The sequence below is a fragment of the Kogia breviceps genome, chromosome 17 (genome assembly GCF_026419965.1).
Source record: "Kogia breviceps isolate mKogBre1 chromosome 17, mKogBre1 haplotype 1, whole genome shotgun sequence".
Classification (NCBI taxonomy): Eukaryota; Metazoa; Chordata; class Mammalia; order Artiodactyla; family Physeteridae; genus Kogia; species Kogia breviceps.
The window spans coordinates 7,081,383-7,095,144 of record NC_081326.1 but is presented as its reverse complement, the minus strand read 5'-3'; the positions used below and the strand labels follow the sequence as shown (position 1 = coordinate 7,095,144).

Sequence of the window (13,762 nt, the reverse complement as noted above, 5' to 3'; positions counted from 1 at the left end):
CTAGTGGAATCCCCTCCGCCTGGTCTCCCATCCAGTGCCGATTTTACAATATGCCTTTGGGGGCGTGGAAATCATATCCCAGGAGAACCCAGACCTGTCACCTGAGGGTATGAGGACTGACTCTATGACATAAAACTACGGAACTTTCTTCTGTCCCCCGTTCCCCCATCTCCAACAGGGGGTCAGTGTGTGTGACGTTGGTTGTGAAGCAGGTATTATTTTCCATCCAATTTCACACTTCTTTACAGTTTGCATTCTGCTAATTCCCTTATGGAGAGGAAAACTCTCCATAAGTCAGCCAATTTAGTCTTTCAATGTGAAGGTTTCTCTTTTATCTGCTTGAGGAGGCTGTAACTGAAAGCAAATCGGTGATCACAAGCCCAGGGACCCCAGGAAGCACTCTGTGAGAGCATTTTGTCAATGTAATTGACTACACTGGAGGGGAACCTGGCGCTTCTTAAAATACGCAGGACTTCTTCTTCCCTGCCCTAGGTATGGGTACCTTCTCATCATAATTGATAACCTAGGATAAAGGGGGCAGGCAAAGGTATGAGAATATCATACCAACTCCTGCACCACAGCGTGTGATCTGTGAAAAGGAGTTCAGTGAAAACTCTCTGTAATTAGGCACTGACTTGAACAGAAATAATTTGTCACACACCTCCCCCAACAGAAAGAAACTTTTATATCCTAGAACTTATACTTAATACTCACTGTAGTGTTTTTACCCTGCTAAAATCTTAATAGGATTTTTGTCTACTTACTTTTTTCACTGTCTACTAACTGTAGTTTCATTACAAGACTTAATCACACCATCATATTTCCATATAATATCATAAGGCCCAGTATCTTCTAGAACTAAGCAACAGGAAGAATGAGAAATTTCCTGTTTACAAATTATTTAGCAATAACCAGTTACCGATATGCAAGTAACAGCACCAAATGAGGCAAACTAGTTTTTCTTAATAATATACTAACCTAAAATTCAAAATTCAGAACATTTTAAAAATGTAAATACTTTAGAAAATTAACCAGGTTTTCCATACCTCTGAAAGGAATTTGTTCTGGCCCTGCTTTGCCTTAAATCGTTTAATCTTTTGCTGAATTCTCTTATCTTTTTCCAGATCTTCTACAGATGCCCATTGACAATGAAGATAAGAGCTAAAAGAACAAAATAATATACTTGAAACAGGTAGAAAAGAATTAATCTTTTATTATACATGTTCACTATCATTCCCCCCAAAATCAACTAAACAGATAATTAACATAATAACCTGTTTAATTACTCACAGAGGTTGCCAAGCCACGTTCACTATAACTACTAATGTTTGAGAATAAGAAAAGAAAATCAATAATAATGCCAAAAATTTGCCCTCTGTCCTGGGCCTGCAGTTCTTACCCACCTCCCATTAAAAAAAAAAGAAAAGAAAATGACCTAGTAACAAGCTGTTTTCCTAAGTGAATGGATTACACTTCAATACAAAACAATTAGCACTACAGGGTGGCCTTAATTATGAATTCGTTTTGAGCCTTTTATCATTAATTGAGAAATAAAAGGTTTTTGTCAAGGTAAAAGAATTCAAATTTAAAAGAGCCAAGGTAAACCTAACTCCCTCCTCCTACAACTGCTGGGCAGCAAAGGGCCACCACCAGCTCTGGAACTCCCTTGTCCCCAACCAGCTCCTGGTCAGTTCCCAGCCTCCCAGCTCTGAGAGGACTGATGCCGCTTGGGGTCCCTTGTGAATTTTTCACTCCCTACTGTCTACTCTTCTCCTTGCACTGGTTAGTCTCCTCCCATTCAGACCTGCCACAGGCCTGTGCTGAGCATGCTGTGTCTTCTCTAATCTGAGCTTGAATACTCCCCACCCTTCCCTGTCCATTCCCAAGACTCACTGGTATATAGTTACTGTTTTATGGTACCTCTGACATTCTTTCGTTTGGTATTTCAATATTCTTCTGTACTATCATCCTCTCTCTGCCACCCCCCACCCCCCCTCCATGGCCTCGACTGTCTCTTGTTTCTCTTTCTGGTGATGACATTAAAAAGAAACGAGGTGCTTTCACAATCAAGGTACCACTACTCTTAGAAATTATGCAGCCAGTATAAAATCTCTCAAAAAATAATGAATGATATGGAAAAGGCTTCTGACATTAAATGTCACATCATTTGTATTTATGTAACGTCTAATATGCATTTTCATAGGTAGGATTGATTTAGTCCTTCTACAATTGACCAAGGGAAATAAGGACTTTAAATACATATGCCTTGAACAGATATGAATTGATAGAAACCCTGCACACAGAGGGGGAGAGAGAGAGAGAAAACAGACTAGATGAAAATGCATCAAAATGTTAGTAATGATCATTCTGGGTGGTAAGATTGCAAGTATTCTATTTTCTACTTTCAGCTTGTAATTTCCAAATTTCCAATAAATAATTTGCAATACTGCTATAACCGAAACCGAATATTATAAAAATCACCTAGTCTAGTCTTCTACTTATTGGACAGCAAAAGGCCTGTGTGCAGTCAGCACCCTAGTCTTGGCTGAGGTGAACATGCCATAAAGCACGGCCAGGGTGACCACAAGGGAGACACAGGCACTTGAGCAGCTGGGTCCAGCCCTGCTCTCCCTCTTGTAAACTGGGCTGAAACTTTCCGGCAGTGACTCTGCTTTAACTAAATGGAGAAAAACCACAGGCTTTTGCTCTAGGATCAGAAACAAGGCAAGGGTGCCCATATCTCCACTATTATTCAATATCCTATTCCAGGCATTAGCCAATGCTGTTACATGAGAGAAAACAGCAAGGAGTGGTAATTGGAAAATAAGAAGTAAAACTATCTTTATTTGCAGATGCCATGACTGCATAACTGGGAAACCCTAGAGAATCAATTAGGAAACAAATTCAAATAATAAAATAAAATAATTCCATTATGCAGCAGGATATAAAATTAACAGACAGAAGTCAAATGTCTCCATTCACACAAATAATAGCCAGTTAGAGGAAACAGCATTAGGGAAAACCACTTTTACGGTATCAACGAAGATAAAATACTTAGTAATATATTTAATAAGAAGTGTGTGAAACTTTCATAAGGAAGTATTTAAAACCCTCCTAAAAGATACGAAAATCAAGTTGAACCAACTGGAAAGACATCCTTGTTTTTAGATAACATGACTCAACATCATAAATCATAAATTTGTAATTTAACACAATGTAAATAAAAATATAAACAACCATTTTAATGGAGTTAGACAAGTGAATGCTAGATTTATATATAAAAATAAACATGCGAAACATCCAGGAAAACACTAAAAAGGAAACATCTTAGGAGAAACTAGATAAATCAGATATTAAAATACACTATAAATCCTCTATAAGTAAAACAGTGTGCTACTGACTCGTGAAGAGATAGAGCAAAGGATTAGAATAAATAACAGATATGGATACAATAAATATGTATCTTTAGTTCATGATAAAGACTGCATCTCAAATCACCGGGGCAAAGATGGGCTTTTTAATAACGGTGCTGGAACAGCAATATTTGGAAAAGAATGAAAAATCAGAGTCATGCTTTACCCCATACACAAGAGTAAACACCAAGTGGATCAAGCACCTAAACAGAGAAAATGAAACCATTCAAGTACGAGAGGAAAACATGGCAAATTCCTCTTTAACCAGGAGGTAGGAAAAGGCTTTCTAACTATGATTCAAAAGTCAGATCCTATAAAAGGAAAGATTAATAAATCTGAAAATACAAAACACTTTAAAACTTACAATGCTATAACCAACAATAAATAAAGCCAAATGACAACGGAAACTGGGAAAAGATAGCTGCAACATACAACACAGATTAAGGACTAATATCCCACATATATAAAGAACTGTTAAAAATAGAGGGAAGCACAATAGAAAAATGGGCAAGAGATAGGAACACATAATTGACAGAACAAGATACAAAACTGGTCGTTAAATTTATGAAAAGATGTTCTAAATCACTCACAATAAAAGAAAATGCTAATTAAAACCACGCTGAAATACCATTTCCCACAAAAAGTAAAAAAAACAAAACAAAACAAAAAAACACACCGCTGCAAAGGCTGTGGGGAAACAGGTGCTCTCCTACATTGTTGGTAGGAATGCAAACTGACACAACACTTCTGGAAGGGAATTTTGCAATGTCTAACAGAACTACATTTATGTATGCCTTTTGATCCAGCTATCCCAATTCTAAAAATTCACCCTGAAGCTATGCCTCCAACAATTCGAAAATACATAGGCATGAGAATATATATTGCAGCATTATCTGTAACTATAAAATATCAGAAGCCATTTACATGCCGGCATACCCAGGAGACTGGGTGGGTAAGCTGTGACACAGCCATGGCAAAGGCGTACTAGGCAGTTGTAACAAAGAACGAGGAGGACTCTATGAACTGATGTTGAATAAATTAGTATATGTAGTATTGTGAAAAAAGCAAAGGGCAAATCTGTACTGATGCTAGTCTTTTGTGTTTAAGGAAGAAGGGGAAATAATAGTATCTATCTGCACATTCATGCCAAAACTTATAGGAGGGAGAAATCTGGGATTAATGAAAAGGTAAGTAGGAGTGAGGTGGAAAGGAAGGGAGGATGGCACTTCTTCTTTGGGTATAATTTTGTGTACAGTTCTGACTACTGAACCGTGTTAATATTTCATGAACTTGGAAAAAAGCAAAAAAAGAAAAAGAGAAGAAAATCAACAAGGATGGGGGGGCGGCCTAAAATGGAATACAAACAGAAGCTAATGAACCCAACTGAGTAGCAAATGACATTGCACTGAAGCGGGGCGGGGAGGAGAGCTAACCTGAGGAAATACTGGAAAAAGCATTTAGCCTCTACAGCATCAGGCTAAAGACAAAAGAACGCTAAACAAATACTGGATGAATGCTAGTTAGCAGGCTTCTTTTTCACAGAAATAGGGTCTAGTAATTCTGAAAGCACTTCCTATATATGCTAGGATTAACAAATAAGAAAATATATTACGGAAGACAGGAGCCAGGTTTCTCATAGACGAAAAAATGGAGTTATTAATATTGGAAGGGGAAAGAATAGAATGAACCCTGCAGTACTGAAATAAAATTGGAAGTATCACGGGCTTCCCTGGTGGCGCAGTGGTTGAGAGTCCGCCTGCCGATGCAGGGGACACGGGTTCATGCCCCGGTCCGGGAGGATCCCACACGCCACACAGCGGCTGGGCCCGTGAGCCGTGGCCGCTGGGCCTGCGCGTCCGGAGCCCGTGCTCCGCAACGGGAGAGGCCACAGCAGTGAGGGCCCCGCGTACCGCACAAAAATTAAAAAAAGGAAGTATCACTATAAAGGCACTGGTTTTCCTTGTTGGTAGGTAGGTAGGTAGATAGACGTGCGTGTGTATATATAATAAACATATGTGTGTGGAACATATGTAGGTATATATGTCATACACATGCAGGTGGCATGCCCTTCCTAGCCCCATCCACTGAGAGGTCTGGAAGCAATGACCCCCCCAGCAGCAATGAGCACACCTAGTACCCAAATCTTGGTTTCTAAATGCCCTTCTCCAGTAAAAAAAAAAACCAAGGCTCCCTAGAGAAATGATCAGTTCCAGGACTTAAACAGGGAAGTTGCAGACGGGTTAGGAACATCCTCTGGTGCCAGAAAGTAAGGAAGAGCTCGAGGAAGGACGGAGACAAGGCAGAAGGAAGGGAGGAGACAGCTTGGAAGGACTCCCACCCGCCAGATCGGGGATAATGTGAGCAAAGTAAATAACGGTAGGACGGTAAGGAATTACGACGCACTGAATAAAAGAAGACTCCACAAGTCCACACAGCTATCGATAAGCAGATAGGTAAGAAGGTAAAGCTCTTCCTTACAGCAGAAGCCCGACCAGCACATTCAGAAGGAACAATGGAATTGTTAAATCACCACTTAGCGACAGTCATGTTTAATAGTCTCAAAGCATCTTTCCACAAGATACTTTTTAATTGTAAGAAGAAAAACGGGAATTCTTTGCACTGTTCTTGCAAATTTTTCTGTAAATCTCAAATCATGTCAAAATGAAAGGTTAAGAAAAACTTTTAATTTTATGGAAATGTTAACTTCCCTTAGATCTCGATAACATCGGAGAGGAAAGCTACTTCTGAGCACTGCTTTGCCTCACCTCACGTGACCGACGGCAGACAGGTGGCTCGCCTCCCCTGGCTGGCGGCGGTGGCACCTGGGCAGGGAGCCCGGGCCCGGCTCTGGGGCTGTGCGCAGGCGACATGAGATGGTTCCCACAGACCAAGCGCCTCACCTCCCACAGCCACACGCTGACCGGGACGGGTGCCTGTCTCGTGGTGCCACTTCCTGGCAATCGATACTCAAACTTGTGTGATTTGATCAACCGGCCAGAGAACTCTCTGTCTCTCTGGCTTACTTCGTTTTCTCCTCCTTATCTGGTCTTTCCACTCTCCTTATAAGACCATCTGAAACCAGGCCATGTGCATAACTTGCACGTGTGTAAACGCATCGTGCTCTGCGTATAAAACGATGACAGCTTCTAATGTTTACTGAGCATTTCTCATTTCACTGAATTCTTACAGTAACACTGGTAAGAGACTCCTTCATCTTTTTAACCTGGTAAAAGGTTTTGCCCGCAAACGTCAGAAACGCATCCGTTAATTAACACAGCTCCAACTGCAACAGGGGGGGATGACGGAAACCACGAGGCCTGATGCTTTTATTTTTGCGGGTAAATTTTCTTAAGCTGTTCTGACAGCTCCCCAAAGCCTCTCTTTAACCCCAGAGTTTATTAATATGGTCCTTGAGTTCCTTGCCTCAAAAAGCTTCAAGTACATTTAAAAAGTTTAAAGTACATTTAACTTTTACGTTATCAATAAATATTTTTGTCCTTGTTCTGCGATTGCTATTTCTCCTCCTCAGCAGGATGACTACTGATGCTTCCAACGAGGCTGCCTCGTCAGAGCGTGCTTGGTCCCGGGATCCGGCTTCCATCTACAATCAGAACAACTCACGGTGGTTTTTCATGCGGTTTTCTTAAAAGTTATGCAATTCAAATTCACTAGACAAAAATCAGAAACGAAAACGGAGCGACAAAATCGTAGCTCACTGCATTTCAAAACATGAGTGATGTCACGATTTCCTAGAGCCTCTGCCCCAGAGCAGAGCCCTCATCTCGGGTGCCAAGCATCCCAACGAAGGATGAAGGCAGGGAGCCCCACAGAGCACAATTCATTCTCAGAGCCAGGCAGGTATTGTAATACTTTCCTGTTATTGTATGAGTTTTCATCCCCTCTAAAAAGAACTCCTTGGTTATACACAAAAGCTAGTCAGCCTGTACACCAATTACACATTCTGCAGAAAAACAAAGCTCATAAACTCTCAAAGATAGAAAAGTTAGGAGGCAATGGCCTAAATGACACTGAATAAAAAATTTCCCCGTTGCCAGTTTTTTAAAAAAAATTTTCTTGATTACCTTTTAAAATTTGGTAGATTGAAAATATATTCCTCCATGGGGGGAAAAAAAAAATCACAATGTACTTACAAGTTTTTGTATTTCACGTAGAACTCCTCAACTTCTACCTCTTCTCCAGATTCCTTCTGCAACAGAGGAAAATTTCAGGCATGTACTTGAAACCATCTACTAGAATGTTCCACAGTAATGATTTACTCCCGCGTGGGCACAGACAGGCGTCGCGGAAGCAGCACAGGGCGCTCCTGGGAGGAAGAGCACGTGGCGAGCTGCCGGCCGGCCAGAGGGATGAGGGCGGACCTCGCGTGCTCCCCGACGGGCTCCGGCTCCTCAGACGTGCATGGCTTTAGCCCGTCCCTAACCACAGGCAGCTTCATTCATGACAGCCTGACCCCAAATGTGGCGTTCTGCCAAACCCACGGTGCTAAGGAGACGCCAAGTGTGCCGTTTTCTCAGGCAGCAGCCAATTAGCCACTGCTCTCCCGAATGCCATATGGATTAGTTTTGGCCGCCCCATGGCAACTTTACATGGTGGGTTTTGTAATGTTTTAAAATATTTCAAAGACATTTATTCCTCCATACAGTTAATAACGCTAAACAAGAAACCATATAAAACTACACCTTGTTCCGAGGCTGTAATTTCAGTGCATCACTATTCACAGTTTCAGTTTGACTCAATGGTACAATTAAAATCTCTCAGACAAGATGTCACATACACATAGCAGCCAAATAAAATTAACACTCCAAATACCACGCCGGGGTGAGGTTAAAGTCATCGTGACCCATCAGCCAAATCAAGGGTGCAGTGGCGAGCTTATCTCAAATATCTCCCCTCATCCTGCCTATTGAAACGTCTGCAGAAGATACTGCACATATAACAGCTTAAGCATCTCTTTCAATATTGTTTTTCCTCTTGGTTGTAGGCTGTTAAGCAAGTCGTAATATGTAATTTTCTTCTGGGACATTTGATCAGATAAATCAGGGATGTAAAAAATAAACACCACTTACAGATGTTTAGAGATTGCTTTTACACTCTTACAAGAGTACCTGCCCTCGAGGGTCACATTTGGCTGCCAAACTGCCTCAGAGGTGCCGCGAAGAAGATTAAGGCAAGTCAGAACACAGCAGAGGGCAAACAAAGGAGCAGAGACTTCTTACTGGGTGACAGACTGGCACCCGATCTGTTCAAAGAGACCAGGATCACCCTCAATCTCCAGTCTTGGAACGACTGTCCAAGACCGTGAACTTAAAACTTTTCTTCAAAACTCTCACACGTATCAGTTAAACCGAAATTTTAAGCAGTTTTTCCATCTGCCTAGAGATCACCAGTAAGAAGACAGGCTATTCAGGAGTGGGGTCGAAACCCATGAATATCTGATCCTGCCCTAATGGATCTATAAATGGTCATCACCCTAAAGCCGCTACTTAAATCAGTGTGTTCAGAAAACCATCTGTATCCCCGGATTTTCTTTTTTTTTAATTATTTTTTTATTGGAGTAGAGTTGATTTACAGTGTTGTGGCATGTCCCAGACCTTCAGGTGTCCAAAGTGAAAAGGAATGTTTGCTGGGTGCCCTCAAGAGCCAGGGACATAAACCTGCAATTACTGTATAGGTAAACGCTGGTCGATTCAAGTAACAATCCACCCCGAACTCACCTTACATTTTTCTAGCCCTTAACATTACCCCGTTCCACTCCCACATTTCAGCAACCATTTCAAGACACATTATCTTTGTACAGAACTGGAGATCACAGTAGAAAGGCAAAGATAAGACTGTGGTCAGCCAAGAAGAATGGGGAACCAGGGTGAGCCTAGATCTTGTGATGCTTCTCATAGCATATCATGAAATTCAAACCTCGAGTGGAATTCAAACGTCTGGTCTACTGTTTTTACTTTTTTGATGTTAACTATATTTCTTTCAGTTCTGAAAGAGTTTTTCAAAATTACTTATCTTTGAGGTAGTAAAAAGACACGCTTTATCCTTTCTATGTTCTGTTATCTCCTGATTTCCTTCTTCCGGATCTTTCCTCCTGTACTGTCCCCTTTCCATCTCGTTCTAAGTGGCCTCACTGTCTGTAACTTCTAAGTGGGCCTCAAAGCACACAGATCAACTCTTGAACAAAGAGGCAGTTTTCATTCTGCTCCAGAAAGTTCCGACTCTTAGCGCCATCAACTGTCTGTCCCTGACTCTCGGGAGCGCCCGTTTTCTCATCACCATCAGCTAGACCTCTGGGGGTGCGCTGCGGAGATCTCAACAAGAGGGTGTCAAGGCTGTCTGGGGGGAGGCGATCAGGTTCCGAGACCTCATTTAGTAGCACCTGGCGCTTGTGCAGAACTGTCCCAGGACCTAGTTCTCTTGGAGGTCCCAAATTAGAACCCTGTGCTTTGTTTAACGGACCACATATCCTGGATCATCTTCTTGCTCCCAGAGCTGTTAAGTAGTGAGCTGTACTAGAGAGGTTTTGCCCTTCATTTCATATAAGTATTATCACGCTGGCCTCTTCCGCTTTACTTAGAGCAAAACAATTAACAAAAGTGTGTGAATTCATAAGCTCTCAGGAGCATCATTTGAATTACGCACTAAGCGGCAGTCGGTTTGACCAGACTCTCTTGACGGTTGAAAACAGCCCCAGCCTCTACCTCCCACGCCCCAGTGTTCAGAAGCCTTTCCATAATGGGCATATCCAATGCATAACTGAGTCAAGGCACTATTTCTGTAGGTGCGCGCACACGCATGCGCACGCGCACACACACACGCACGCGCGCACCCCCCCCCCCCTCAAATTTATTTCTAGGACAGTTACCGTTAAATTTGAGAGTCCTCTAAAGTAATTTTATGTGCTCGGTAGACTAGTTTTGAGAAATGTATGTATCTTTTCATTCATTAGACTCCTAAAGCAGTCTGTCAAAATCCTTACTGCTCACATGAAATTGAAAGCTCCGAACACTGAGCCATACTTGTTCCACTGTTCACGTGAAACAGAAACCTTGACCAGGCACTAAATCTCCTATTCTGGTCACCTGGATTCTAAAACAGCCGTTCAGCGAATGATGATCCTGTTCGCCTGACAGAAGGAAGGACCTTTTTTCCCAAGCACCCTGTTACTGAATTGAGCAGTCACACTGGGGAGACAAAGCCAAACGGTAGTGTGAAAAGGCAGAAGTTTTGTTAAATAATGCACAAAAGAACGGAAAAGCGCCTTGATGAAGGTAACAGTAAAGCAAAAGTATGAATCCATTCCTACTTCTGGCCCAACCTGCTGTATATTCTACCAGAGATACCAAATCACAGTTCATTTAGAAAAAAATAGGACATAATAATACTGAATCCACTTTCAAAACTACTTTTGACCTTCTGGTACAAAAAGGATTTGAACTGCTTTCCCCCAAAGACAGACGGCTCAAAGCAGAAGGGGCTACACGATGACTAAATGTGGAAAAGAAGAAAATTAACCTTTATACAATCCAAAAGTCCACTCTTAAATCTACCTTGCAATTCAAATACAGGTACCACCTATGTCCCTCGCACTGGGTCTCACGCACATTAATTTGGATTTAGAACAACGTAAGTGCCTGAGCCATCCCTATATAATAACGCGAGGTGCGGAGTTAGGGAGGTCCTGCCGGATGAGTTCGGTGAGCTTGCACGACTCCACCGTAATGGCTGATGCTTCTCAGGCTACAGCGATGAGGTCAGCTGATTGCAAAACCCATTAACTGTCCCCACTATGTGTCAGCACCATGCTGGGGAGGCTCTAAGCCCTGAACCAGTTTCCATAGTGCTGCCAGGGGGAGACAAAGGCACCTTCTCACAGCCGTGTCTTCCATTATTCATGGTAATAGGAAACAGACCAGCAGGCATAGCTAGAATCCAGGGGAAAATCTCAAATTTCCTTTTGCTTCTATCTGCTACACTTTCCTCCAATATTACTAAAGCTGATAACTAAAGTAACCACTTGGAGAACAATTAGAAGTTTAAAAAGTTAGTGCCTACTAATGTTTACAACCTTCTAATGGTTTTTCGTGGCCCTTTATGAAATGCCACTAATCTACAAGCAATTCAATGGGCTCCATACCTCTTTCTTATTTTAAATCATACCTCAAGCATATCTCTCCTTCCAGAGGAAATTTCCCATTAATTTTCTCCATCCTAAAATTCACCTACTCAACAAATACTCTGCCCTCAAGTACAATTACAGTGATTTTTAATCTCCTGTGTTAAGATGAGGCTGGTCATCCGTAAATGGCAGCAACACCTACTCCTAAACCGTGGGTACCTGTCTTTAAAGGATTGGAAAGAAAAAAAACAAAAAATGCCCTACGGTGGGCAAAACAGAAAGAAAAAGTGATGCCCTACATCATGCGTAGTCTAAGCAGCTCTGAATAATAGAGCTAATTATAATTTGCAACCCCCAAACCTGCTGGGTATGCCTGCTGAAGCACCATCGGTTGAATGAAAATTATTATATCCCATCCAAACCACGTGCTATTTATTCAAACAAGCCACTTCAATTCGCTGAAGGGGATTATTCTTTAAAGTACATCAAGCATTCAAATTTTGCCATATATCTACAATTCACAAGTTAACAGTTCTAGAGTCATTAGAAGGACAAAAATGCAACCTTTCCAATTAGTTAAACAGTGCTCATTTCTGCTTGAACGGGTGGGAAATTTGGTTGAGATTTTACGTTCATCAGAGAGGAAATCCTCATGTTCAAAGAGTTACCAGATAGACACCCATACACTCCCACTCCCGGCACTCATTATGAACATATCTTGACATGTTGTTCTTGATCATTTTTGCTTGAACCAGAGTTTTATCTTCTGATAAAAATGTATACTTTGAACAACACAATCCAAAAGCAGAGAGTACTGGCGCAAAGGTAAAGAGAAGTTTACGGCTGGCGCAATACCACTTTCAAGGATCTCTACATAGTATCTGAATAGTGAACACTTCCTATTTGATGAACCCGGAAGCTCACTTTAAATCCCATAATTCCTCCATTCCTCACCTCTCTCCCTGGAGATTACACTTTGTATACACTTCACATCTTTTTTTAAAAGAGCTTATTTTACATGTCAAAACAATGAGGGTGTCTTCCACACACCTTGAAAGCAGTAAAAAGAAACAACTCTGCCTTTGGCAATGATTCAAGCTAGAAGACAGACACCTACGTCTAAAGGAGACCATTTTCTAGAGACACCAAACACGGTTTGCTGGAATATGTAAGTGCATCTGGATGCCTGTGTACTTCTTCAAACTAAAGTGTTTTCTCAAACTGGGCAAGAAGGGAAACGGGTGGGATGAAATGGGGAGTCTCGATCGGTAAAAGAAGACGCAGTGTTCCTGGAATTCGTTGTCACAGTGTATGTGCCCCTCAGTGACATGGGCACCGGGCTAGCGACAGGTACTGAGGGCTCACCTTTGCGGATCAACATGAATTCCGAATAATTTGGAAGGATAAGTCATATTATCTTCAAAAATTACACTGAAAATAGCTCTGTATTTCACTTCTGCACTAACAAAAGAATACGAATATTTCAGTTGCATATGAAAAGTAGGAGAAAACACCTACTTGCTAACATGATAAGGAGATCTTCCGGGGGGTGGGGGGCTGGGGTAGGGACCTTCCTAAGAGAGATGAGAGATGGATTCATGGTCATGAGTTTTCGTAAATAATGTTTATGAAAAAGGCAGCCTACAACTCTAGGAGTCCTAATACATATCTTTTGAGACGTTTGAGTTCTTGCCTGCTCTAAATGAGGTAATAAAGCACTGACTGTTTGCTACATTTTAATTTCATTTTAGGTTGAACATCCCAAAGATTGGTATTGGACTAAGAAATCAGACAGGATTAGAAACATCACCAGAAGTTTCATTTTTCAACAGTGAAAGTTTTAAAGGAAATTATAAAGCAAAAAATAATTTAAGAGTCACACACACACCACAGGTTTTGATAACTCCACATGGTGCTTACCTGTTTTTTTACTGAACGACTACTCATAATTTTTTCTACCACTGGACCGTCTGCATCAACAGATTCCTAAAACATAAAGTGGAATGAATGAATCCAAACAGAAAGTATTTCATTCTAAGCTGTAAAAGCGAGAAATCATTCCCTTTTTGCACCTCCTTCCATACCCTTTAAATTCATAACTTTTAAAGCACTGGGTACGATCACCAGTGGGGAATATGACTGAAGAGAACACAAAGCTCCCCTGCAGAAAGGCAAAAGGAAGGGCTGTGTTTATTACTTCATGATTATGTGG

General features: G+C 41.5%; 1 protein-coding gene across 3 annotated transcripts in view; it reads right to left on the bottom strand.

Moving 5' to 3' along the window:
- CHD7 (chromodomain helicase DNA binding protein 7) overlaps positions 1-13,762 on the bottom strand; it is a 179,188-nt gene that overhangs the window by 48,379 nt on the left and 117,047 nt on the right. For all 3 annotated transcript variants that reach the window (XM_059043515.2, XM_059043523.2, XM_067017044.1), the window contains exons 6-8: positions 13,471-13,536; positions 7,565-7,620; positions 1,047-1,161 (exon numbers count right to left, since the gene is read on the bottom strand). In XM_059043515.2, coding sequence (XP_058899498.1) covers positions 1,047-1,161; positions 7,565-7,620; positions 13,471-13,536 — 237 coding nt within the window. The remainder of the gene's footprint in view (positions 1-1,046; positions 1,162-7,564; positions 7,621-13,470; positions 13,537-13,762) is intronic.